General features: G+C 39.6%; 1 protein-coding gene across 5 annotated transcripts; it reads right to left on the bottom strand.

Moving 5' to 3' along the window:
* Window positions 1-6,829: 6,829 nt before the first annotated feature.
* MC5R (melanocortin 5 receptor) lies at window positions 6,830-24,628 on the bottom strand. 5 transcript variants are annotated; one of them, XM_058420812.1, is made up of 3 exons: window positions 24,489-24,628; window positions 11,069-11,175; window positions 6,836-10,238 (listed from the first exon to the last, which is right to left on the bottom strand). In XM_058420812.1, exon 3 carries the CDS (start codon window positions 10,150-10,152, stop codon window positions 9,175-9,177), a length of 978 nt encoding a protein of 325 aa, XP_058276795.1. In that variant the 5' UTR covers window positions 10,153-10,238; window positions 11,069-11,175; window positions 24,489-24,628; the 3' UTR covers window positions 6,836-9,174. The 5 variants fall into 5 exon arrangements, with proteins under 5 accessions (XP_039920937.1, XP_058276795.1, XP_039920947.1 ...); XM_040065013.2 differs by lacking the exon at window positions 24,489-24,628 and adding an exon at window positions 21,499-21,571; XM_040065003.2 differs by lacking the exon at window positions 24,489-24,628 and having other exon boundaries at window positions 6,830-10,238; window positions 11,069-11,252.
* Between the last annotated feature and the right edge of the window lie 1,292 nt (window positions 24,629-25,920).

Below are 25,920 nucleotides of genomic sequence, written 5' to 3'. Positions count from 1 at the left end.
AATGCAGAAACCCCTCAAGTACAACTTTTAAGGTGTGCTTCCCCTGTGGCCCAGCTTATCAGAAAGGGAATGCCCGTCTAACAAAACCTCTCCTTACCTGACATCTGAGACAATTGCTAACAGCAGCAATGAATATGACACCCTTAAGCCTTGAAATCCCATCAGCTGTGACTGTTTAAAGTAATTAATAAAGAAAATAGGTTGTATTTGGTTTGTTTTCAAAGGGCAGTCCTACTCAGTACAAGCATTTCAGAGGATGAAGGATGCATTAGTAAGAGGGATTATTTGTGTGCAAAATGCTCTCAGACAGCTGGAAAAAGCCTCTAGACACTTTCACCTTCTGAACGTCACAGTGTCCTACTCCCTATCCTTAACCTATGTTTTAGCAAAGTATTTATTTGTTTATTCAAACAGCAAAGGTCATAGCTGCTGCTTCAGAGTTTTTCACATTGCCAGGATGCTTCAGGCCTGTTGCAAAGATATGCACAGGCAACAAGCCATAGCTGAGAAGCTAGAAGAAGAAAAAAAGAGAAGTGTTACTTAACCACAAAGGTATGAAATCAGTATTTTAGAGCTCTGCTTTCAAAAATACTTCATTTCTACCTCTGTGCCTGTACCCTGAGGACAATGCTACACTTCTGCAAGCAATCTTGCAGCCATTGTTTGGGATTTCATCCATTAGTGTTTGAAAAATACTTTGAGACTCTCAGAAGGGAGATGTTACAGTATTCTAAAGTTCTGCCTAATTTTCTCTGGTCAGAACTTATTTTACCCAGTCAAGCTGAAAGATCAAAAGTGTAATTGAAAAATAAACTGCAAAAGAAAACGTAGCAAAAATCAAATTGAAGATTGTAAAATACCTTCCTATGTGTTTCTGAAGAAGGCTTAGTATATCTTTTCCAAAATGCATGACTGCCAGGGCCATATGGACATCCCCCTCCAGGGCTGGAGTGTAGATGAGGGGCACCTGCTGCAGGCAGTGGCCTTAGGACAAGGTCTGGTTGCAGCCTCCACAGGGCCTCTTCTTTATCAACTCTGCTAGCTCACCACAGATTTCCGTCATTATTGTCAGCTCTATTCATGTCATTAGATGCTTTTGCTTTTACCCAGTACCAAAAATGCTGGTACTACACTGGTCATTATTAATTCTGCAAAGTTTCAAAGTATGTGTGGTGACGGGTGCCCAGCCTCCCTGCATCTTCACTTTGGCTCTTCCCTGAGAATTAAACCCTTCAATATTCAGTCCGGTTATTTATTACTCTCTTTAAAAATTCAGTGCAGTCTTCTAACTGACATTTTCAACAAAAGGTCATCTGAAATACACACAGCGTTCCTCATATTGCCTGCCTTCCCCTCTAAAGGTCCACCAGAGATAATGTTGTGCTTGTCATCTATTTACTCATTACATTGTGCAACAGGCCTTTGATCCTCTGCTCGTCTGCATGCCAGCGCTGTCTCCCATGAGGTAGCTCTAGGGTGGCTTTCCCCTTTTCCATTGCCTTCCAATTAAGCTGGACATATTTTCAATATCTCCCACTCTAAATAAGGGTATACAGTGTATTGCTTAAAATGCCACGGCTAAGTTCGGTCATTAATTGCACATGATTGGAGCACCAGGCAAAACCAAGGAGCTGCATGAGGACCTGGGAGCAGAAATTCGCCTGTCACTTATACCAAAAATCCTTGCACCTTCCAGTTTTCTAGAAGCTGACCACCTCTGCTTTAGACAGCAGGAACACCCACAGACTACAGATAACATCTTAAAAATTACGTCAGCCAAAATTAGTAAAAAAATATGTTTCTCCTCTTGTTTCACCAATGGGACCATTCGATTTTCCAGAGTGTAACTAAACCATCAGGCTACACAACAAATACCATCTTTTTCTTCGCAAGGTTTTCCTTCAAAATTCAAAAATCCAGATTCAGAGGGGGCCACACCAATGTCCCTTTTCAATGTGAAAACCTGAATATTTAGCAGTTTCATCTGAATATTTAGCAGTTTAATCTCAGCAGTGAGATTAAAAACTTGGATTTCGCTCAAGGATTTACTTCCTACCTCTCCATTTTTTATGTACTTTATGCAGGGACATGAACCGTCATTGGAACTGCACTTGAAATTCAAGTGATCCATCTCTTTTCGTTGCCATTTGAAAGGAGGACTATTCAAGCACCTGTTTTTCAAACTAGGAGTACCAAGCAGAGCACTTTAGACCAAGAGAAGTCAAAGGTTTAAATTACCTTTTCCAAGTGACTTGAGCAGATTCCATATGGTGTGACTTTGCAGAGACCCCCAGCCACAGCACTGGATCCTGGGGGCCCACCAAGATGGTTTCTTGGTCTGAGGAACATAAGAAATAAATTTCTTTCTTGACACACTGGTTTTCCACTAATGCTTAGAATTTTGTTGTTTTTTCTTTTGAAGGGGAGGGAGCTTGAGAGGTACCATATGCTGAATTCCTGCTACATGGCTTTGTGGGGAGAAGATGTCTTACAACACTTCAGTGGAATGGGATCCAGTCACACCTGGTGAGGGTCTTGCACACAGACTTTCAGCCAAGTTTCCAGCAACTCACTGACTCTACTCCTCTAAAATTGAATTTGGCACAAGTATGTGTACCAGGACACTTTTTAACGCAGCCTAGTCCTCAAAGTAGGAAAAGGCTATTTATCTTCATCTTCTGTAAGTCAGGTGTGAACTTAACAGAGACTTAAAATTCTTGCTTGCCCAAGCTCCACAACTTACCTACCACTCTGTGAGCAGAGAGCAGGGATGTTCTCTCCTTTTTATAGCCAGGGCTCTTTATGTTTTCTGGGAAAAGCTTCTATGGAAAAACTTTTAGTTTCAGTGGAGTTTCATATTCAAAACAAGATTAAAGAACAGGAATCTTTCCTACTATTCTTTGAATGGAAGGAAATCCTGGAGAGATTCCCCTGACTTTAAAAAGCACAAGGAACTTCTGAAGCAGAAATAGCAGTAAGGTCTATTTAAGGCTATCCCAGCACTATGAATTGTAGGGATACAGAATTTCAGAGACTTATGTTCTGACTCAAAAACCACGCAAAGCTTTACAGAAAGAAGTTCAGAGCAAAGAAAAGGTATGATACAAAGATGATAGTCTGATCTTCCACACTCCTAGGGCCATATTTGCAGGGTAGGTGGGGTAGGCACAAAATTTCTGTGAAAAATAATGATGAAAAAGCTAATTCATGAGCAACTTTACTTATTGCTTGCCAAAAGCAATTGTGTCCTGTTAAAAACTGGCAAACCAAAGAGAAAAATTAATCCCATTTTCTTTGTGTGTTTTTGTTTTGTCACTGCTAATTAAGGCATTTATGAACAGAACATCAAAAAAGTTCATTTGATGCCTTTGCAAATCATCTGGAGCCAGCATATAAAGCTGATCATTCCATTTCCCATGGTGTTTTAATCAGGTGTAAAATCAGCCTAATTGAAAGTAGGGGAGTGATGAATCACCATCTGGAGGTAGCTGTGTAAATTATATGCTTACCACCCTTCTCAAGGAAATTATGATCTTCCAGGAGAAGTTTGTGTCTGAACTTGGGATCCCTGACCCTCAGCCACACAGAGCATGGCTGGGACACAAAGCCCTTCCAGCCGCTGTGGCCAGGCTTCCATCCCATCAGAGGTAGGGAAATGAAAGCTGTGTCCAGCAGATGAGCTCTGCTACAGAGATGGGACATGGCCAAGGCATATACTTGGTCCTGGAAAGACAGAAACACCCCTAAGCAATGTATTTCTGGCATAAGTTTTGCATGTCCTTACCATCAAAAATGAAAGCTTATTTAGAGAACAGAGAGCATTTGCTCCTATGAGCATATTAGAGATCTTGAAATTTCCCAAGTTACAGAGTGTGTTGTACCGAATAAAAGTATATTGTTACATACTGCATAGACAACAAAAGAGGCAGAAGCATCTGGCACTGTGGAAATGTAGTTTTCATCTAGATCTGGATTATCGTTTGCTTATCTGGTCCCCTCTAAGCCAAAAACAATATAATAGGTCTAGGAAAACAACATAATACCAACAAGGTATGAAGATACGAGTAAAGATAAAATGGGACAGGATTCTTAGCTGGAAAAGATAAAATTTATAGAAGAATATAAGGGAGTGGAATAATAAATTTCACCGGGGAAATGAATGGGAACTAGTTAATTTCTTTACAATCTGGGGACTAATTATTTCTTTTCATTGCAACAAAAGGGCTTTAGAGCATTGAAGAAAACTTACAAGTATATGTTTTATAAGGGAAAAAAATCATCTTTCCACTCAACATATCTAACTTGTGAAACAAGATGTTGTAGATTAAAATAAAAAGATCCAAGAGTGACCAGGTAAATTCATGTGAGACACATTCATTTAGAGCTATTTGTCACAAATCTGTAAATATAACTTCCTCCCCAAGAAGTCCCTAAACAAGAGCTTGCTGGGAGCTCTGCTGGTATTCCAGAGGATTACTAGACACAAGTCCAGACTTTACATAATGCTCTTTGTTTAGATGAAAACCCTTCACTCCTTGCTCAGCACAGCCAGTCATGTATTCTTAGGGCTCTTTTAGGCAAGCTGCTCAAAAAGAAACTGTTGTGGGAATAATGCTTAGGGACCATAAGAATTTAACCATAAGAATTTAACAAATTTACTAGATCTTTAGTTTAACTGGTTTCTAGGGGAACTCTGTTCTGTCACACCGATCTGCTATAATTTTCAAAACCTCAAGATGCAAAAAGTACTTGAGGTTTTTTCTTCTACTTCAGATTTTGACTGTTGCTACTTTGTTTACAGGTAGAGGAAATACATGAGAAGCACACTGCAGAGTGGAAAGCAGTGTAACAAATGACAACAAAGAGAAGAAAGGTTAGAGAAAAAGGAACTATACATTCTCACATACATTTCATCTGTTAATGTTGTCTGTGATTCTACTTAATATTTGGGAGTAAGAACTGATGTAGACATGTATGTAAACGTAGACACACATGCACACACAAATACACCTCAGACTCTTGTGTCCTGTATGAAGAGCAGGTCAGTCCAAGATACCCACAGCTCAGGTTGTAACACAGGATAAGATTAGAAAAGGAGGGAGAACCTCTCACCTGGAAATAAACTAGCAGAGAGTCTTATGCAGGCAGCTCCACCACAGCCTGCATCACTTTCTGTCCCTCATGTGAGGACCCCCACTTCCACTTCCAAGTTCCCAAATCTTCTTCACCCACCCTGCCTAACAGGAAGGGCACTGTACATGAAAACCAACACAGCTGAAGACTGGGACCATCCTTTGCAATTCCTGAACACAGCAGTGGCCACCATGAATTGGTCTTCTCTTCAAGAAGCTGATGAGCAACAGAAGAAGCATTTACTGAAAAATAGGCAGGAGAATCCACAACAAGACTTTGGAGCAAAACAGAGTCCTTGAAGCTTTCAAAGAGCAGGCTGTGTAAGGGAGTTGAGTTGTTTTCCCTAAGGTTTTAAACCTTTTCTACCTTCTTAACGTTTATGTGTGCAGGAAATTCCTGTTGTTTCTGTGCTTATTTGCATGGGATTAAAATAAAATGCAATTCCATTGTATTTGTCCAGAGAGACATTCTGAGAAGGTTTTCTGAGGGGATAAGCCTAAGCAGTGGGAATCAATGTGCATCCCACTCTCAAAAGCGTTCCACACCACATTAGTGGACTGCTGGACACTGGTTACACGAAGGGTGCAGACCTCTAGATTGTAGATCTGAAAACAATCATCCCTCCCAGCCCAGCCTCAGCGGCACTGGCACTCAGTAGTTAGAGCTGTTTGTGACAGATTTGTGTCCATTTGGGAAGTAGGATCATGAAGCCCAGGACCATAAGCTACTTCTTTGCTCTATCCAGTTACAACCGTTTTGTGTTACAGGAGAAGCTAAGGCTCTTTGGGAAACAAGCATTTTCTAGAACCTTACTGTGGCCTTGGCATGGAGAAAGGATTCAGATTTTTTCTTTTAATATTCCCCCTGATACTGATATGTTTTAAATGCAGATGACTTTATAGAAGTTGATCCCAGCAGTAGCAGGAGGGAGATCAGAATACTTGCTTACTAAGAACTGTTAAATTGTGACACACGAGTCAGAAGCAGTGAAATATTCTGTCATCAAAGCAACAATGGCCAATAGAAATTAGTTTTGTCACTTTGGGGCAGAAATAGTGTGATTTGAGGTTTGTTGTTTTTTTGGTTTTTTTTCCAGTGACTAAAGCTAAACCATAAATGACTGGCTGCATAAGCAAGAGTAGTGTCATTAACTACAGGGACATGGTGCAAGGACAGTCTAGCAACAAATTTTTCATGATTATCCAGTGACAACAGATTTCCTGCTTACACACTGCTGGCTTGTCCCAGTCTGTCACAACACAGTATTTTCCAGGCTCTGACAGGAGTGACACTGTGTTAAATATTCCTTGTATTCTGCAGCTAAACCAGAGAAAGAAACATATTAAAGCTTGTCATGTTCTCCCAGAGATATGTATTTTATATTCATTACTAGAGTGTAAACAGCCTGTTTTGTAGGAAATGTTCTACCTTTTTTTAAATATACTTTTATTTCACTTTTCATGTTGTTTCAGCTCCCCACCTGTAAAGCTTATAATGAAGATGTGATGCTGACACCCAGGGGAACATAGGTATGGATGTAAATACACTGTATTAGTCTGTACCTCTCATTCAGAGTGTTTCCTAAGAAGGCATCTGTTTAAATGAGACATGAAAGTCTGTAATGCAATATTCCCTCTGTGAATAATGTAGCAGAAACGTTCCAATGAATAACCAGAAATGTGGGGGTTTCCAGCCATCCAGTTTAATAGTTTCTTCATGTCTGTGTTTATACATCAAACAGACTTCAAACAAAACAAAAAGAGAATAATATGCAATTCAAGAAAATACCTAAAGCTGTTACAGTTTTGGTTTCCCCTAAGTTGATTTACAGTTATGTACAAAACTGTCTTATTTGCAATACCCAGTGAAGATTTAATGATTTATTTACATCAGCTGGTGCCTTTTGCTATGCAGTGGAACTGTCTCCTTTTGTCATTTACATTCATAGTTGCAAGAGCCAACATTTGGAGGGTATTTATGGATAGGATTAAGAGATGGACTGAAATTAAGGCAAGATTCTCACTACTGACCACCAACATTCTCTGAAATCCCATTTTCAGATATAGCTGAAGGAAGAATCCAGCCCCTAGTGCATTGATGTAACCTATATATCAGTCAGCATAATAAGGTATCTCCATTGAGAATCACATTTCCACTCGTGTCAGAGGGAGATATATATGAGCTGGAGGAATAGTAAATTTTAAGCAGACAAAATGTATAACTCTGGTGCTAAAGGTGCAGCTTAATTCTCCTGTCAGAGACTTCCTAAGAAAATGAAGACATAAATTAGGCTCTAAGTATGTAGAGTGGGTACTTTCCAATTTTTCTTACACAAGAGATAAAATGAGGAAGAAAAAATATAATTTTATCATAATATGCTGACTGTGTCATAGAATCACTGAATAATTTGGGTTGGAAGGCACATGTGGAGGTAATCTGCTACTAGTGGTTCAAAGCAGGGCCAGCTTAAAAGTTAGAGACAGCTTTCAATTTAGTGCAGATGTTTCAGGGCCATGTCCATTCAAGTTCTAAATATCTCTAAGATGGATTTTGCACAAACATTGAGCACCTGTTCACATATTTGACCACTCTTATGGCAAAAAGATTGTCTAAAACCCAATCAGGGCTTTCACCTTGAAAGTATAACCTAACACTCAACCATAAACCTTCTGTTGATAAACAAGAGTTTTACAGCATGTATAAACCAAGTCTAACAAGCATTATTCTTCCAGATTTCAGAAAGAAGAATTCATTTTTCAAGATATTGAAATCTTCTCATAACTTAAATCACAGCACAAGATATGTACCATTCGTGGTCATCAAGAAATAGCACAGGTGCACTTCCTACCTATTTTGTAAGACCAGTGTTCTGCACATCACACTGCTGCTGCAGAACAGCAGGTTCATGAAAGCATGACTAGATGCAAACTACTCACACAAAAGGCATGAGGGTTTCAGCTTAGAATCTTCTCTACTAAGAGGAAATATGTTTGGTTGGGGAGCAATAGTCAGGACTCTTATAGCTACATGTGCCTGATGTTTTGAAATCTTTTTTTGCCATCGTCTGCCATGCCTTTTGATTACCAAACTTGTTTTGTCTCTCCCAACTTGAAAAGTGCAATCTACAGTAACACAAACTCTTCACAGCCAAAAGGCTTTTCTAATATCTATACAAAGGCAGCCACTCACTCAATCTTTCCATCTCCGCAAAACATTACACAAATATCTTCAGGCTGTGTTCCCTTTGCTTCCCTAGCCCTGGCAAATAAACAAAAAAGACAACCTAGAAACAGCTCAATCTTCATATTCATCCTTAAAATCCACCTGTGGTACGTCTTGCTTCACAGTGATTCACATACAGTCATATATAACCAAGTGCTGTATTCAGCCTGGAAAATCTCATGGTAACATTGGCTTCTTACATTTTATGGCAGTTACAGTCATGACTAGAATACAAGACTGCTGATAAGCGCATGTATATTGATCATAACTGCTGACCAAGGTATGTGGAGCTGGATAATTGGAGCTACTTCTCTGATTTTATGTCTTCAGAAGGAAATAGCAAAAAATCTCCATGTTAATTCTGGAATCAAAATACACCATGCTTGTTTTTTTCTAGAGATATATATATTTATTTTATTTTTTTTTTTCCTAGAGAGACAATAATGCCAAAATAAACACAAATTGAGAGGCTGGTGGGCTCATTCACATGGCAGAACTCACTCATTGCATTTAGCAGAAATAAAAAGAAGGTTTTCCCTGTGTAATCCTCTTACAAATTCCTATCTTCAATAGGGTAAATGAGATTCAAAATATTCTTTGTCCCCATAATACAGATGCACTGAGTAGCTCCAACCAGCAGCATGAGAGAGGTGTGTGGAGGGAAAGAAATATAAAATTGCATGTTAAAAAAGGGTTTCTGATTGCTGTGGGAATCATGACAGCTGAATGGAGAAAATGTTCCATAGGGATTTCAGCAGAATTACAAGATGCAGAAAGATGTTGCCTTTCCATTCTCTTCCCTGGTTTGTTTTTTTTATCTTAATACTTGTTTGATAAGCCACAGAGCATTCTCAGGCTATAGCAACAAATTATCTCTTTGAAAGTCTTCCTCATTTCCTGGCTACGAAAGGCATAGATCAAGGGGTCGATCACTGAGTTGCACATAATGAGAATGAGGTACATGTTGAAGTGAGACATGAAGCAAACACAGTAGAGGTTTTGAGGGCAGGAGATCATCAGGATGAGATGAAGGAAGAATGGAGCCCAGCAAACAATGAAGATGCCAAGAAGCATAGTCAGAGTGATGGCTCCTTTCATGCTGGTTCTTTGACGGACGGAGTTGTACCCGGGCAAAGCAGCGATTTTCTTCACGTGAGTACGAGCCAGGAGGAACATGTGGATATACAGCGAGACCATGAGGAACAGCATGGTAAAAAACATAGTGATGAGACAAATGACCACGTAAGTTGATTCATAATAAAGAATGAAGATAATGCCACAGCCCGTGCAAAAGGTCCAGATGCATGCAATAATAAGCCCTGATCTTTTCACTGTCATGATGTTGTGATAACGTAGGGCATAGAAGATAGTGATATATCTGTCTACTGCTATAGCCAGCAAACTGCACATGGAAGCCACCACAGATATGCAGATCATGGAATCAAAGACGTTGTCTATGTGACGGACAAAGGCATCTTCCATAATGATGTGTCTATTGTTTATTAAGTATATGGTTATGGTCTCCCAAGCATTAGACACACTAACCAGCATGTCAGCCACTGCTAAACTGCAAACAAAAAAATACATGGGTGAGTGCAAGTTCTTGTTCTTAACTATTGCACATATAACTAGGATGTTTTCAAGGAGGCTTACAATGCCCAGAGTTAGGAACACCTCAGCTGCAATGACCACTTGTTCACATGGCGATGACTTGCTCTTTGCAGTAGGCACAGTAAAGTTGCTACTGAAGGCACTCAAGTTTAGTTCAGAGACATAGAATTGAGAGGATGTGTTCATCTCTGGGAGCTGACACGTTCTGTTCCTTCAGAAGGGCTTGCCAAGGAGGGTGGTAAATACATTTTCCAAAAGGCAGAAGATCCTGCCTAAAACAAAAAACAATATAGCATGAAGGTTACAGGCAGAAGTTGACAACATAAATGCCAGATATTTCTATTTAATTTGGCTTGTACGTGTCCCACCACATTCCTGCACTGATTCTAAATTAAATTGTGGTTGGCTCAAGATTCTCTACCTATCCTTACTAGGAAATTAAAATCACAAGCTGATGAAAACATTCATGCACTCTTCATTCATAGTTTTGTTTATTCTATCTGGTTCCCTGGAATACTTCCCCAGAATGTCCTGGAAATTCTGCTGAAAAACAAACAAAAACCAGTTTTCCCAGTTCCAGCTCTCAGACCCCAGAAATGCAGGAGGATGTAGTATTAGGTCCAGCAGAAACTCCTCACTTGAATACAATATAAAGAAGTTTCTACTGTTGACACAATAAAGAACTGAACATTTTCAGTAAAAGATTTAAATGGTTTCCTGACCTTTGTACATTTAATTTGGCATGAACTGTATTATAAACAGATTATCTGTGCAGTGTTATCATGCTCATTTAAAGGCATGGTATTAAACACCTAACCAAGGCAAATCCATGCATTTCAGAATAGACTAAGGTTACAGAATTGGTATGGGTAGAATACTATTGTAGAAGAAGTTTTCGATTCCAAATCAAGAATATTTTATTTAATGATTTTTGGTAATGACAATGTTTAGAGAAAGTTATAAGTCATCACATTTTTAATAAAGGGAACACTCAGAGCTGATTGTCAGTGGCTTGTTGCAAATAAAATTCAAAGCATATAATTCTAAACAATTTTCAGTTTTAAAAATACACTTTTTATTTGCAATCAAGAATTAACTATACCTATTTACCAGAGCTGCTCCTTCAGCTGCTTTTCCTCTTCATCATCTGCAATGTTTCATCCAGAGAGCTGAAGTTTCAGCCCCCTTGACATCTGGGGCTGGGGACTCCTTGGCGGCAAAAGATGAAAAAAAATAGAGGGAAAAGAATTAGTAAATCCATAGAGTCAAAGCTGACCACGTATAAATTACTTACTGTGCAACTGCCCTTTTATAGACTCCAAGCAATAATGACTTCAGTACTCAAACTGTGGCTCCTCCTCCCCTTCTTTGCCCCTCTGGACTTCTCTTTCCACAGATCTCATCGCAAAGGCTTGGGGTTTTACCACCATCTAGTGGCCTTCCCCCTCTCTTTCTAACTGAACAGGGATCCTGATCTGAAATTCATTATGAGCTTTCTATAATATTAAAAGGGGAAATGTACTAAACGTGCTCCTTTCCTGTGTTTGATTGCTTTCTTTGCTGTTTCTAGTACACTGACCATAAGTTCATCCTGCAATAGTACTCCAAAAGAGGAGAAAATACTATTATTGAACTGAGAGGCTTATTACTGCTATAAGAATTTTTCTCATATTCAGCTTTGCTGGGGTTTTTTCAGAAGTAAGAACCCCACTGTTACAAAACTTAGAGAACATACAGTTAAAGCCACCATGCCACTAATAGAAAATATATTCTAATAATTTGTATTAAAACAATTGAACAAATAAACAGCTGTGTTGGGTACCCCTTGCTAGAACAGAGATTTCAAGGTAGAAATTGAAGGAGCAGTGTATCATGCCAGGAGCCCAGGCTCCCCAGGATGGACGTGAATTCCCCCAGGGGCCCAGAAATTGTTAAACTCAGTGCTCAGTATTCCAGTGGCTGAAGTTCTTCTGTGGGTCTAGCAGTCAGGCAGTCAATGCTCCTTCTGTGCCTTACCCAAAAGGTGACAAAATCAGTTCAAGTCTTTAGTAAATGGTCTCTGCTACCAGGTGCAGGCTGGGGAATGCAAAGCACACACCTTCCTGACACTGCCAAATGCCCTTCTTCTTAGCTGCTAACCAGACAGTCAGGCACCATGTAGGATTTGAAGTTAACTTGACACAGGAAGTCTCTGCTTCTCCAAATCACCACTTTTCCAAAAATTGGTGGGTTGAGGTTTTTTCATGGTGCATAACAGATTCAAATGCTTCTTTTTGACCTACAGCATTTTTCTTAAAGCATCACCACCAAAAAAAATCTTAATTTTATTCTTATGTCCTGTGCCACTTTTATGTTTTCAGTGTCCAGCTAAAGTTTATCATTGAAAAGCAGATAAATCCCTATTTCTAATTACTATATTCCACAGGATGTTTCTCTATTGCCACTGCCGGCTTCACTCTAATCCTTCACTCCAGGGATGCAGAAACGCCTGGGCCTTTATATGAAATATTTTTATGCAAAAATAGTCCGCCCCCCACCAAGGGTGACAGTGAAAAGCATTTTTTTTATCATTGTGAGTAAAATGGCTCTTTTAGCATTATAGAGTTACAGTCAGGAGATGACCTTTGCCAACCCCTTCTCTCCAACACTGGAAAGAGAATTTAGATTATCACAAACTAGAGGTCACAAACTATGTTCAAGTGCAGCTGTTAGATCTAAGTGGATAATGCCAGCTGCTGAACACACACACTCCCTGCTGTATGTCACCTATGTGACAGTTCTGAGCTCTTAGTTCTTTGCAACGACCAAAAGAATAAAGATAATCTGCAGTTCTCTTTCTGTTCTTTAACATAAACCGTGTTTTTAGTTAACTTACCTTAGTTCACTTTGGCTATCTTTTGCACAGCTTTTGATTTTCCCATTGCAGATCCTCGAAGTCAGATACCTAACAGTAAAATTTTACTTGTTCCTGTGTTCTTATATCTAGTAAGAACTGTGCAGACATTGTACTCTTTCCCCTTCCAATTACTTTTCTTGCAGTATCCCAACTTGGTTTTTGTTGTTGTACATCACAATTTCTCTCGTTAAATTCTGTTCTTTCCATTTACAAATTCCTCTGTATGTTCAGCTTAACAAAGTTCTTTACAGACCAGCTTAATGGCTTTACAAAAGTTTTCAGTGTACCTGGTAGGGCTCCGCAAACCAGCCAATTGCAGGAAATAAATTACACATCAGACTGGGTGGTTTGGCTGCTATGCCTTAAAGCAATGCCAAGTTTCTTACATCTGAATTACGAATCAGCATTTGGATTTTTGTTCCACAAGCCAGACACTGCAGGTGTAAACCTTGGTACAACTGCCTCTGCCACACCAAAGGAAAAAAAAAACCAAAAAAAACCAAACCAAACCAAACCAAAACAAAACAAAACAAAAAAAAAAAAAAAAAAAAAAAAAAAAAAACCAAAAAAAAAAAAACAACCCACACCGAAAAACACTCCCTTATTTACAAAGCTTGCAGAAAAAAATTTCCTTCCTGGAAACTGATTGGTGGTATGGATGTATTTTTTTTTATGTTAGAGGATGAAATGAAAAAAATACTTCCCTTCCCCCCCTCCCCACCCTCCAAAAAAAGAGAGTTTTATCATTATATTGCTGGAGTAAGGAGCACTTTAGTGTTATAGCTTGACAAACAAGTAACTCTGAGGACACCCAAACAGCAGTGAGGGGAGGCAGGCAAGTGAGTTATAAAGATTTGAAGTAAAGGGGTAGGGGAGCAGATCTTTACATTCTCTTGGGAAGAATCCAAGAACCACTTCCCAGCTGTAGGACTCCTGTCTTTCAGATGTTCATGATCTCAATGTTCAGCTCCCTTGACCAAGAAATTTCTTTGCCTTCCAGGAAAAAATATTGAAAATGCTACAGAAAGACATCAGTGAATAGAAGAAAGAAGTAAAATAGGATTCTGGCAGAAAAAGAAATGCCATGGCCTGTCTCAGTCCCATGCCATTCTTTTCAATGGTGAAGTGGTGAGAGAGAGCAGAAGCTACTCCAGATACATATTTGCCTCTCGGGCTTTGTCAGAACCAAACTGGGAGCCGTGACAACATAACTGGCAGAAACATTCGAGCCCGGCTTGCCATCAGCACCACCAGCAATCCCAGGCAGAGATCCCCTCTGCCCTGCACATCCACTGGAACTACACTGACACCCAGGGCAAGTTACATCATGTCAAAACCAGCAGGGAACTGCCACCTGCATGATGGCAAGATAATGATTTTAGCAATAAATGGATAAATGAGGCCAATGGAAGGATGTGCTCCCAAAGAAGTTTCTGTAGAAGAGATGGTAACACTCAGATTCATTCTGGTATTAATCTATGTTAATCTTAATAGGCTCAGAGAAGACTATTACTGGTGTGTCTTGGGTTATATAACCAAAAAATCTGTATTCTATTTCATCTGCTGAAAGCCATTGGGGAAATGTTTTTTCCTTATCTCTTGTGAATCGAGGGGGAGAGGGGCATGCCTTCTGATAATGGCCCAGCCATTAAAACCAGGTGGGGCAGTGTTTCTTATCTCTTTCACCACCCCTCCATCCTCCAGGGGGACATCTTCTGATAATGGGCCATTAGGGCTCGCCAATGACATGACACATTCCATCATCCCATTGTGAGATGCTCCACACAGTGGGGGAGGAGCCAACTGTTCTAGCTAGATGAAAACTGGGACTGAAGGACACAAAGTATCCAGTTTTTTCCACTGGATCCCTGGAGGAAGACTGGACCCATCTCATCACCACTGGACTTTCTACAGGATCATCTCTGCTCCACAGAATCACATATGTTACTTCAGAAGGATTTATTTGGACTGCTTCCAACACCCTGACCACCAAGGTGCCAGGTTGTGACGGTGACTCTGTCAGGGTTTTTTTCCAGGATTTTTGTTTGTTTGCTTGATTGGGTTTTTGTACTACTACATTTGTATTTTCCTCTTCTTTTTTTCCTTTTTTTTTTTTTTTTTTTAATATTCCTAGTAAAGAACTGTTATTTCTATTCCCATATCTTTTCCTGAAAGCCCCCAGTTGCAAAATTATAATAATTAGGAGGGAAGGGGGTTTACATTCTCCATTCCAAGGGAAGCTCTAGCTTTCCCTGGCAGACAACTGTTTTTCAAAACCAAGACATGTTATTAATAAACATTTACCAAACATTTCTAGTGATAATACATTTAAGCAATTCCAGTATCCTTCTGCAGCTGTTTTTATCTATTTGACGAAAATACGTTTGTTCCACATAACATAACTTGGATTGGTGCTCTCGGCCTATTTACAAAATCCCTCTTCTGTCTAATTCTTGCCTATGTTGTCATCAGCATAATATTTCAAAGTCACAGAGGATCCTTCCAGACTGCTCTAAGAGATAACCTGTGGATAAACCAAAAGTGAAGGTCATGGTCTTCTCTGTGTTCAAATCACATAAGAAATGTTCTTTAATTTCTCAGACTGAGAAAACTGTTTGTCCTGGCCCTTGAGTGTACTGAGTAGCCTTGTCTGAGTGCCGTGAAAGTCCCCTCTGCTAGCTCCTCAGCATTACAGTCAGTTAGCCTTTAGTAAAGCTGGTCAATTAACTGAGATTTTTTTTAAAAAGGAATAAAAAGATGGATGAAGTGATGAGAGACTGTTAGTATTTCAGTCCCCTTCCCTCTCCAAGGGATGTCTGAAACCCTAAAAGTTAGGCTTTGCAGTAAGCAGTGGCATAGTGAACACTTTCTTTTCCATCATGGCCCTAATCTTCAAATCAGTATCTGGGGGTTTTTTGGGTTGGTTTTTTTTTCAGAAAGAAAAGGAAGTCTGAAAAGCGACATCAAAATATCAAGCAATCTCTTCTCTGTTAAAGGGTAGGATCAGCCATACTTAGTATGACTGCACTAGCACTTTTGGCCATCAACCCTTTCACCTGAGTCCTTCAAAATGGTTTAAGATAGTCTCTGGCCACTCTCAGTTAGTACCTATCAGTGGTGCTTCCTGCATTAGAGTACAAAGCTGAGAAAGATGCAGTATAGTACAAAAGGCATTTAAAAAGAATTTATCCGAATAACCTAAAATGGATGATGTTACCAGCCTTCCAAACTGCAAAAGAGTAATAAGAGGTTTAGTAGCCCTCATTTTTATGTGCCACTAATTGGAGCAATGAATCACCCCCTAGCCTTCTGTTAAGAGGATGGGTCAGCAGTACAGACCTGGTGAATCAGAAGTGCCAGCTGCAGTCCTCACAAGGCATGGATAACCGGCAGGAGAATGTAGAAACTTTCTGACAGAAAAGAGAGGTAATGCCATAATCTACAAACAGACTTGGATAAAGAAAACACAAACCAGCAGGTGTTGATTTGACGCTTCTTTCTGGAAGGACTGGTTGGGACCCCAGAGTACTGTAATACCCTTTAAAGGATCCCAGCAGGTTGGAGAGAGGAACAAAGAGAGGAACCGTCTGAAATACAACAGAGGCAAGTGCATGGTCCTACTAACAAAGAGCAAGCCTTCCAAGCACAGTGCACTGTGCTTAGATCATCCTTCCCCATTTTATTTTAGTACAAAATACATGCTCAAATCTACTTTATTTGAGCGTTAAAGAGGCATGCATTCCTCAGAATGAGTGACAAAATTCCAATTTCTGATTTTCTTACAAACTACTGGTCTAAAGAGATCCCTTGAAAAGCTGTTCACTTCTTATTCCTTTCCTCCAGATAAGCAGAGGAGCACAGCATGAACCCTCCCCTGAGAGCACTGTGTTCCCCATCCTGGCGTGGCTGCTTGGTTTGAGCAGAGAGCCTTGACAACTTGGTGTCTCTTTGTCCTGTGCTGTCTCTCTGGTCAGGTGTTGGCATTTTAGCACAGCAGGAATATGGAGTGGTAACAAAGCAGCTGAAGGAAAACTTCAAGGAGACGCACAGTGAGAAAATTCCTTAATTCTCTATCTCACAGAGACATTGCTTCACATAGAAAACTGCAGATGCAGTAATGTGTGCATGCTGCTCTATCAAGGCAAGTGCAAATGTCTCTGATTCGATGCATGATAACTAAGTGTGGATCCATGTGCCTCACAGGCAATTTTCAAGAACGCCCTGGCAACAATATTAACATTTGTCTCTTTAGAAGTAGTATTTAGTGCTTATCTAACATCTCTGTACTGATGTATAGGTTCTTTCCTCACTCCCTGTTCAGGCTGGCAAAAAATGCAGCTACTTCCTATTTAATCAGGTGTCTAAGTGCACCAAAAAGGAGAATTAAATAATAGCCATTTAGCTCAGAACTCATTTTTTTCTGTCAGTCCCTAACTACACTATTATTGAGGTTTCCAATACCCCCTAGGGTTCAGCCCTGTTCAGAGAAATGGCTTAAATCACATAGCAAGACAACTTCTCTGGACATGCTTTGTAAAATAAAAGTTTTTAATAAATGATGAAAATAATAAAGAATAAACAGACAAAGAAATGCAGGTCGAACACAGTGTAGAGAGCATTCTGGCACTGGTAAGGCAATCCAAAGAAGCTTTTGAGTTCTTTTGTGTAGTCCCTTTAGTACTTAATGGTCTAGGTGGGTTCCACTGGCAAATTGCCAATAAGGAGCAGTACAGATGTTGAAGGACAGTGACAAGGTCCAACAGGTGCTTTTCTTTTGGCATTGAGCCAATTACAAAGAGAAAGACAGAACTTTCTAGTTTGGTTTCCTTATATGTTTAAGGTAAGCTGAAACCCTTTTCCTTATACAGAAATGTACACTTGGGGGTGGGGGGCACATTACAGCACACTGTGTTTTCTGATCTTTATGGCAATAAAAGCTTGCAATAAGCAGTATCTTGTTATGTCAGTTGGGGGTTTTTGGAGGTTTTTTTCCTTTTTTAATCGCTGTATCCTAACACACACAAAAAAAAAAAAAAAAAATCAGAAGTTGGAATTATTTTCTTTCTAGCTTTCACCTGCTAAGGAATGAAAGGGTGGAGTATTGCCACAGCTGAAATTAAAGTTGTCAAAATTAAAAAGATAAATTATGTTAGCCAGAAGCAAAGAGACTTGCAGAAAGGAAAGTAGTTGAGTATCAAATTTGAACCCAGAAAGTCTTCTATACTGCAGTAACCAGTGCATACAGTTGTACTATTGAAAACTTAAATCAGTTTACAATAAAATACTGTCCTCAATGGTAAGCTGTTTGCTGACAGACAAAAATCAAGTGACTCTCGTGATCCTCCCAGATTCCTGGCATTTAAAATTTCAAGCGTCATTAATCCTTCACAAAAGCAGGAACCATGTGTCCTGATGTACTTGATGTCTGATCCAGTACTAAAAATGAAGCAGAACCTTGAAGAGAAAAGTCTTGTCATACTGAATTGGTCAGGCTGATGCTATGATGCAGCTTTCTGGTTCTCCTGGGTTTACAAAGTGTCTGGTTACAAAAGAAGATCAGTCATTTCCTTTAGAGTGTTTTGAAACATGAACAAAAAACCCTTTCCTTTCTCTCTCCCCACCCACCCAAAAAACAAACCACAGCACAAGAAACACCAAATGCTTTCAGAGAGAGGACAAGCAAGCCCTGGTTCTGATGAAATTTAACCCTGAGCCAGCGCATGGATTATTTCATTCAGCTAAGAGGGATGGCAGATTTGTGTCTCCAAGAAATCACTTGCTATTGGATCAGTTGGGATATCAATTTCTGCAAGAACTGAGATGGACTATGCAATGGTTACTCAACTAAATTTCATTTCTTCATTCTATCTCTAGAGGCTGATAAATAAAAAGAAAAAAAAATGCTTGGTGTCTCTAATTTTTATTGCTTTCTTTTGTTGAGCTCCTCATTAATTATAGGGTGGAAGTCAATATTGGCCAAACATTACAGCCTTCAATGGAGTGAATACCTGCTTCTTTGTAAAAGTGCTTATTAAAGATGTTGAATGCCTACCATGCACGTCAAATTCAATGGCTAATTGAAAGCAGGGGTTGAAATATTTCCATTTGGAGGATGAAACATAAGCCCCTCAAACTTCTGGACAAAAAAATTAAGTTTTAATCTTAAGGATCTCCTCTTGTGAATCTGTACTTGAGTTGCTGGCCTTCACAGCCTCCAGGGCTTACAGTCAGAAAACTCCAGCGCTCTTCAAGAAATTCCCTGGGGAGCTGAAAGGGAAGATACAATTGTGTAGATCTTTCACCAGAACATGACAGGAGCTTCTGTTCCACATGCCCATGTAAGGCACATTGATGGACCAGCAGTTTGGTACCACCAAAACAACATGACCATCTAGTTCTGGAGACTGTTTGTACTCCTTGGACTCTCCTCTGGACATATAAACCCACCACCAAAGTTGTAACTGAGATTTTAAGGATTTCACTCCGTTAATGTCACATACAGCTGCAGACCATGGCTCTGATTCCTAAAACCAAGTATACTTTTGTTGATATATCCTGGACTGTCAACAATAAGCTCATACGAAAAATTTCCTGAAAGCCAGCAGGGAACAATCAAAGTCTGAATACTTATAGGTGCACAAATTTGTAGCAAAGAATTAACCTCTCCAGGGAAAAAAAAAAAAAGGTTCAGACAACGTAGTAGCTATGTAGTAAATTTTTATATATGCAAATATTTTTTTTTATTCAACAGAAAGGGACAAGTTAATCCAAAGATTTGGATGAATTAGAACAATTAAGACAAAGAAATCTTGCAAGTCTCCTGACTTTTCTCCAGAGAATAAATTTGCAGGGAGAGCAAGTTCACAGGCTCTTATTCAAAAGATGAAACAAAAGGAGCAATGAGAAAAAACTTCCCAGCAATGAGAAAGAAACTTGGTCACTATGCATCTCAATTTTATGAACATAATTAATATTGACCAGCAGGACCAACATTATCAAGTTCAATGGTAATTGAACCACTTCTGAAAAATAGGAAACACAAAGTATACTTCCCAATACAACGCAAATTCAGGCTTAGCAGTAGGACAGTTGGAACTTTTTCTTAATATACAATGAGAAACAAACTAGAGAAAATCAATTATCTCTTTAAGCGTGTTCAGGTAATTTGAGGTTTACAATAAATTGATGATTTTGATGCTGAGTTAAAATTAACTACTACTAATGCAGTGACTACAGCCATGAGAAAACAAAACAGTAACACAAATAAACAATCTTCTTTTTCAGGTTTACAAAAGACTATTATCAACAGACTAAGCAAGACTAGGAAAAAAAATTGGAGTGCTTCTCAGTTATAAATAATACAATTAATTAAAATAAAAAGGCAAATGAAAGTTTAATATTACAGCATTTATAAGAGAGATAATTTAATCAACTAATGAAATTTCCACCTCTTCATCTTCATTAGTCCTTCTAAAAGGTAGTAAATTTATCACTAAGTAGATGCAAGAAGAGTCTCTTTAAATTATTTTGAGATTATCACAGCAGGTTCATGAAGTGCCAGACAATAACATGAAGGCCATGGGAATTGCTTGAGAAGCAATATCCTCTACAAGTTAGAGGATACAGTGAGAAGTTCACAGAGTCCTGATTCTGTGGAATAGATATATATTTTTATCCCAATGGTTAGTGCTGGATCTAGCCCAATGTAGAGTTTAAGCCTTACAAGGGGGCGATCGGTGCCTGACCTGGCGCAGAATGGGGTGGACAGGCAATAAGCACTGCCTTAAAAGCATGGCACTATCAAGTTAAGCCATCAAAATTGCTTAAAGAAATCTGAACCAGCTGAATGAACCTTTGTTGCATCAGAGCTTTGCATCACAGCCAAATTCCTAGCAGAAAATCAGAACATTAACTTTACTGCAAATTCAAACAGCAGCTCCTATGGCATTTCCAGCTGAGATTCTTGCCAATTTTAATGTTGCAGGCCAAGGTACCAGCTACTTGCAATTGTGTTGATAAGGTTTTTTCCATGTGAATATGTGTTCATTACACACAGCCAATAACACCAAAATACATTGGATATTTATCTTTCAGCCCTGACCAAATTTTTTTTTCTATTTGATCATTTGTGTTTCTTGAAGTTGACCTAAAAAAACCATTGATTTTTTTCTCCCCAAAAGACATTTCAGAATATATTTTCATTAACAGCAGAATGACTACTACTTTTGAGATTCAGGACATATGTTTGGGTCATTAAGTACTGACTTAAAGACTAAATCCACCAAAGGAAATCTTTGCCAAACCACAGCCTTAGACACCAAAACCACTCTACTACTGTAAATGCTTCTAACAAACACATAAAATAAATAAAATTTACCTAACCTGTTGATGTGTTTGCTAACAAACGACATCTTTTAGCAGGAATACAGATGCATAGCAAATGGTTTTTGTATCTACCAAAGCACAGCCTGTTAACAAGGGGGAGAGCTCGCTCAGATTAGCTGAGGGAGCCAATTTGGGGAATGAGGGCAATGAGGTGACCACCCCCATCAGAAGGATGATTGTTAACTGTGTTCCTCCTCTCCTGACCTGTAACAAACCACAGCATTTAGCTGCCTGAAAGACAATATACTTACCTATTTAAGGGGACGAAGAGTTGAGCGCTCTGAGGTTTGTTGCTGTTTTGAATCTAGTGCTGATAGAACACACTGCCCAGGGAAGAAGGCCAAAAATAGCAGCTCCTCCTGTCTGAGAGGAGGGTCCTAATGACCAGCTGCTATTAAGAAATCATGACTTACACTTGTTTCATCCTCTTCCTACCCAGAAAGAAGCACACTTTGGTGTAGACTCAACAAATAGTATCTCCTACAGCAAAATGTCATTTCTCTTGGATGAGCAACTCTTATTCCTTAGAAAGTGGGAGGCTTGGAGTTGAAGACCCTGACTCCAAGGGGGTCTGCAATGGAGGCACCACAGGCCTAAGTGAGAGCTAGGGCCCCAAGGCTGTTCAATGAGTGGTAGGCATCTCCTTTTACTGCTTAAGGCCATGCTTACAGGGCTCAAATGCAGCTAATGCTATGTTTATTCTACCTACAATCCCAATCTCAGGGTAACCATGGTAGAAAGTGTGTCAGATGGAGCACAAATACTAAAAAGACCAGCTCTAGCATGTTGTAGTGCATTATTTGGGTTTATATTGTATTTCATTTTTATATTGGGTTTTGTAATGGTTTCTTCTGTACCACCCTGTTCCTTTGGAAAATGTATCATGAGGTTTGTCCCTACCCCTTTTCCCCGCCATCCCCCACACTGGAATGTAACCCAACTCTGTTTCACTCCCACCTAACCCCTGACTGGGTAGTGGCTTGTCCCTGCCTCTGGGCCCGTCCCCCTGGGTAAAAGCCCCGGGACCACATGGAAATCTCTAGCTCTTGGGACCGGGACAGGGACTGGACTGGGCTCCTGACCCTGCAGGGGCAGGACCACAGGAGAAAAACTGAATAAAGCCGTGATTCCCCCCGGTCCAAGGGCAGACTCTTTCCTTTTGCCATTGACAGGAGCTTGCTCTCTCTAAAGAAAAAGGTTTGCAGCCTCTGGGATCTTTAGGGCCCTGAAGGGAAAAATCCTTCTGGTATGATTTCTCTCTCAAACTAGCCGAGGCAAAAACAGAGCCAGGGCTCCGGGAGAGAGAGAGAGCCACGTCACTTGTAGCTTTCCTCTCTGTCCCAGCACACTGGGAGAGCAGCACTCACCAAGTGAGCGATGCTGGCAGGGCAGGAGCAAGAGCTGGAACACCAAGCTGTAAATAATAATCCAGAGCCTTGAGGGCTGGGAATGCACACAATCATGACTGGAAGATCAAATTCCACTTCAGCTTACACCATCTATTTTAGAACTGAAATATCAACTAGAGATGTGACATCTTTGCCAGGAGAGTTTAACCTGGTACACCTAGTCACACTTGAGCAGGTAGAGATGCTTCTGTGTATATCATCTGTCTTTTTGTCTGTAAATGGTCGGAGCAGTACAACTGCACCTCCAGCAAGGCTTGCATCTAGGGGGAAGAGGGGGTGGAAATCAGAAACAGACACAGAAACATTACCCTTGATTTTGGAAGTCAAAGATCTGCAGTAAAAGGCAATGGCTTTTCATTAGGGTCTGATTGCTGCTCTCGCAATTTTTTTCTTTTTTTCTTTTTCAATGTATGCACCACATGTAAGGTGATAGGAGAAAAAATATTGTATCTATGCCAGGAGCAGACACACATGTTGAGGACCAATTATCGCAGGGGGCTGGAGAAAATGCTCAGACAGTGGAACTGGAGCAGAAGGCAGGGAACCCCAGGTGGTACACAATAACTAAAATGTCACTTATCTTTCTCTTTCAGAGGTGAGAAGTTAAAGGAATCCACAGAAATGCATTCCACTGCCCCAGATTTCTTTCATTAGTCCAAGTTAAAATGTTATTTCATTAATTGTTTCTGTTTCAATTAGCATTTGGGAAGCCAGTGCCCTCTGCTTGATCCATAAGATGAGTGGGCTTGTTTCTTAGTAATAGCATCAAAAAACAGCATTTTGCAAATTCAAGGTTTCCTATTAGGTGGAATTCTACTATTTGCTTTCAGTCAGGAGAAAAGTTTAAGTATACAAGACTGAAGTTTTTTCTTTTCTTCTTTTCTTGCAAAACCACAGAAGTCACACTCGGATTTTAATATTAAAATCCAGTTTAAAAAAATTAGAATATTTTAAGACAAAATTTTCTGAACAATGGAAGATAGACAAACCTCTTAATACATTTTCTTTAAGTTGTGAACTAGTAGCATGTCTGCTTCAACTGTCAATGGCAGGGAAAGCACAGTGACCTATCCTCACACACTGAAATACTGACTGGCTTCAGAGAAAGCAATGGAGCTCTCAGAATATCAACAAGGCACAAGGCACAGCCTTAGTGAAAATTCCATCCTTCAGCTTTTCACAGGAGCATTCTGCCCAATTTTTAAAGCAATTATGGTAAATTTGGCCATTAGTAGTTCAAACCAATTTGTTTTATAATATCACTTTTTCTCTTCAAGGGCATTTTGACCACATATTAGGAAACTGAATGTTTCAAGGAACAACTTCAAACAGATGGAAGCGAAATATTACACTGAACAGGTTGATGTGACCTTCAGGTCTGAGTGAAGCCTTGTCCAGAAGTTCATCCCATTTGCCTCTCTGTGTTTCTTCGCTATCATTAAAGGTCACCATGGCAGTATCTTACCTGCAGAAGTTACTGGAAGTTGCCTTGGAAAACAGTTATGGAAAGTTTGTCAAAACCACTTTGAAGTTTTGGGTAAAGTTTGAAATCCTTGGGTACATGTGGCTGCCATTATTATAGTGTAGAATTGTACAATCAGATATTCTCTTCAGTGGTTCCTTCTTTTACTGGTGTTGAAGAGATAATACAGATCTTCTTCCTCATCTTCATTTTAGATTATACAATTTTTGGGATTTAACCCCAGCCAGCAACTAAGCACCATACAGCTGCTTGCTCCCAGTAGGACAAGAGAGAGAGCCAAGATAGTAAAAGTGAGAAAACCCATGGGTTGAGATAAAGATAGTTTTAACAAGAAAAGTAAAATACATACCCATGCAAAGCAGAACAGGAATTCAATCACCACTTCCCAAGGTCATTCACCACATCCCTTTTGGTCAGTTAGGGTCAGCTTTCCCGGCTGTGTCCCCTCACAAGTCTTTCAATTCCCCATCCTCCTTGCTAGCAAGGCAGTAGGAGAGGCAAAAAAAGGCCTTGACACCATGCAAGTGCTGCTCAGCAATAATGAAAATGTCCCTGAGTTATCAGACTGTTGCAACATACATTCAAAACATGTCCCCATACCTGCTGCTATGAGGAAAATTAACTCTATCCCAGCCAAAACCAACACGATAATCCAGTGATTTTCCTCTCAGCAACTTCTAGTGAATGTATAAATGTAAAGGAAAAAATAACTGGATACTTCTTTTTTCTCTTAGTTGTCTTTTTTTCTTTTTGGACATGTAATAAAAAGTGATCCAAGTCTGGCCAAAAAAAATGCTTCTTACAAAGTCAGCAGTGAAAAAAATATCCATTCCTGAAGCTGGAATGGCAATGAGTAAAGAGGTATCAAGGTCAAATTTGCTACAAAACTGCCTACACCACTGAAGTTAACACTGAACCTACATTACCAAACTCCCCCAAGAAAATCCAGTTTCTTCTCTAAACTTATCAAAGGCGAGAAACTAAGCGGTACATTTGAAGCAGCTACAGTAATTAGCACCTTTCCCATCCACTGTTAATTGCCGCCACAATAACAAGAGTGATAATCATGCTGCACTCCAACTTGTCACTTCTTTACACTAATTGCACAGCCACCAAATTTTGAAACTTAAAGTAGTGCACTGAATAACAGAACCTCCACTATATGCCACAAGGGTTTAATTGGGTCTCAAGGTGGCAAAAACTTATGCTGTGTAGCTGTGATGAGGTAGATCACTGTAATGATTACACATACTCACAAAGACACAGGTCTGCAAAAACTGTGAAAAATCACATTGTCTTACTACTCAGTGAGTGGAGCACAAATACATTATATATAAAGGCAGTCACCAGCAATAATCTTGCCTTTAGCTTTGTAACTCACAGACTTCAAAATTTGCTCATCTTGCTATTGTGTTATTCCTTGTTTTGTGGCACACACTGCCGTTCAAATATCCATGCGCACAAATAAATTCAGCAGCTAATGGAAGTGGCTTTATACATTCATTAATTTTTGCAGGATTTTAAGAGGGATCTGATTTTCAAGGACTGCAAAACAGGTCATCTTTAAAAAATCAGATCTGTTAATATTAGTTTTAGTAAGGTGACTTAAAACATAATTTCTAAAATCAGTAGCTTCTTAAAATTCAGCTTTGTTGTACCATGGTGGGTTGGGCCTGACTAGCAACCAAAAATCCAGCTTGACATTTTCCCACCCCCCTGCTGTGGTATCTGAAGAAAATATCAGGAAGTTTGGAACATTGATGGATCAAGATAGTGACATT

The sequence above is a fragment of the Hirundo rustica genome, chromosome 1, assembly GCF_015227805.2.
Source record: "Hirundo rustica isolate bHirRus1 chromosome 1, bHirRus1.pri.v3, whole genome shotgun sequence".
Classification (NCBI taxonomy): Eukaryota; Metazoa; Chordata; class Aves; order Passeriformes; family Hirundinidae; genus Hirundo; species Hirundo rustica.
The sequence above is the reverse complement of the archived record's forward strand: the minus strand, read 5'-3'. Positions and strand labels throughout refer to the sequence as shown.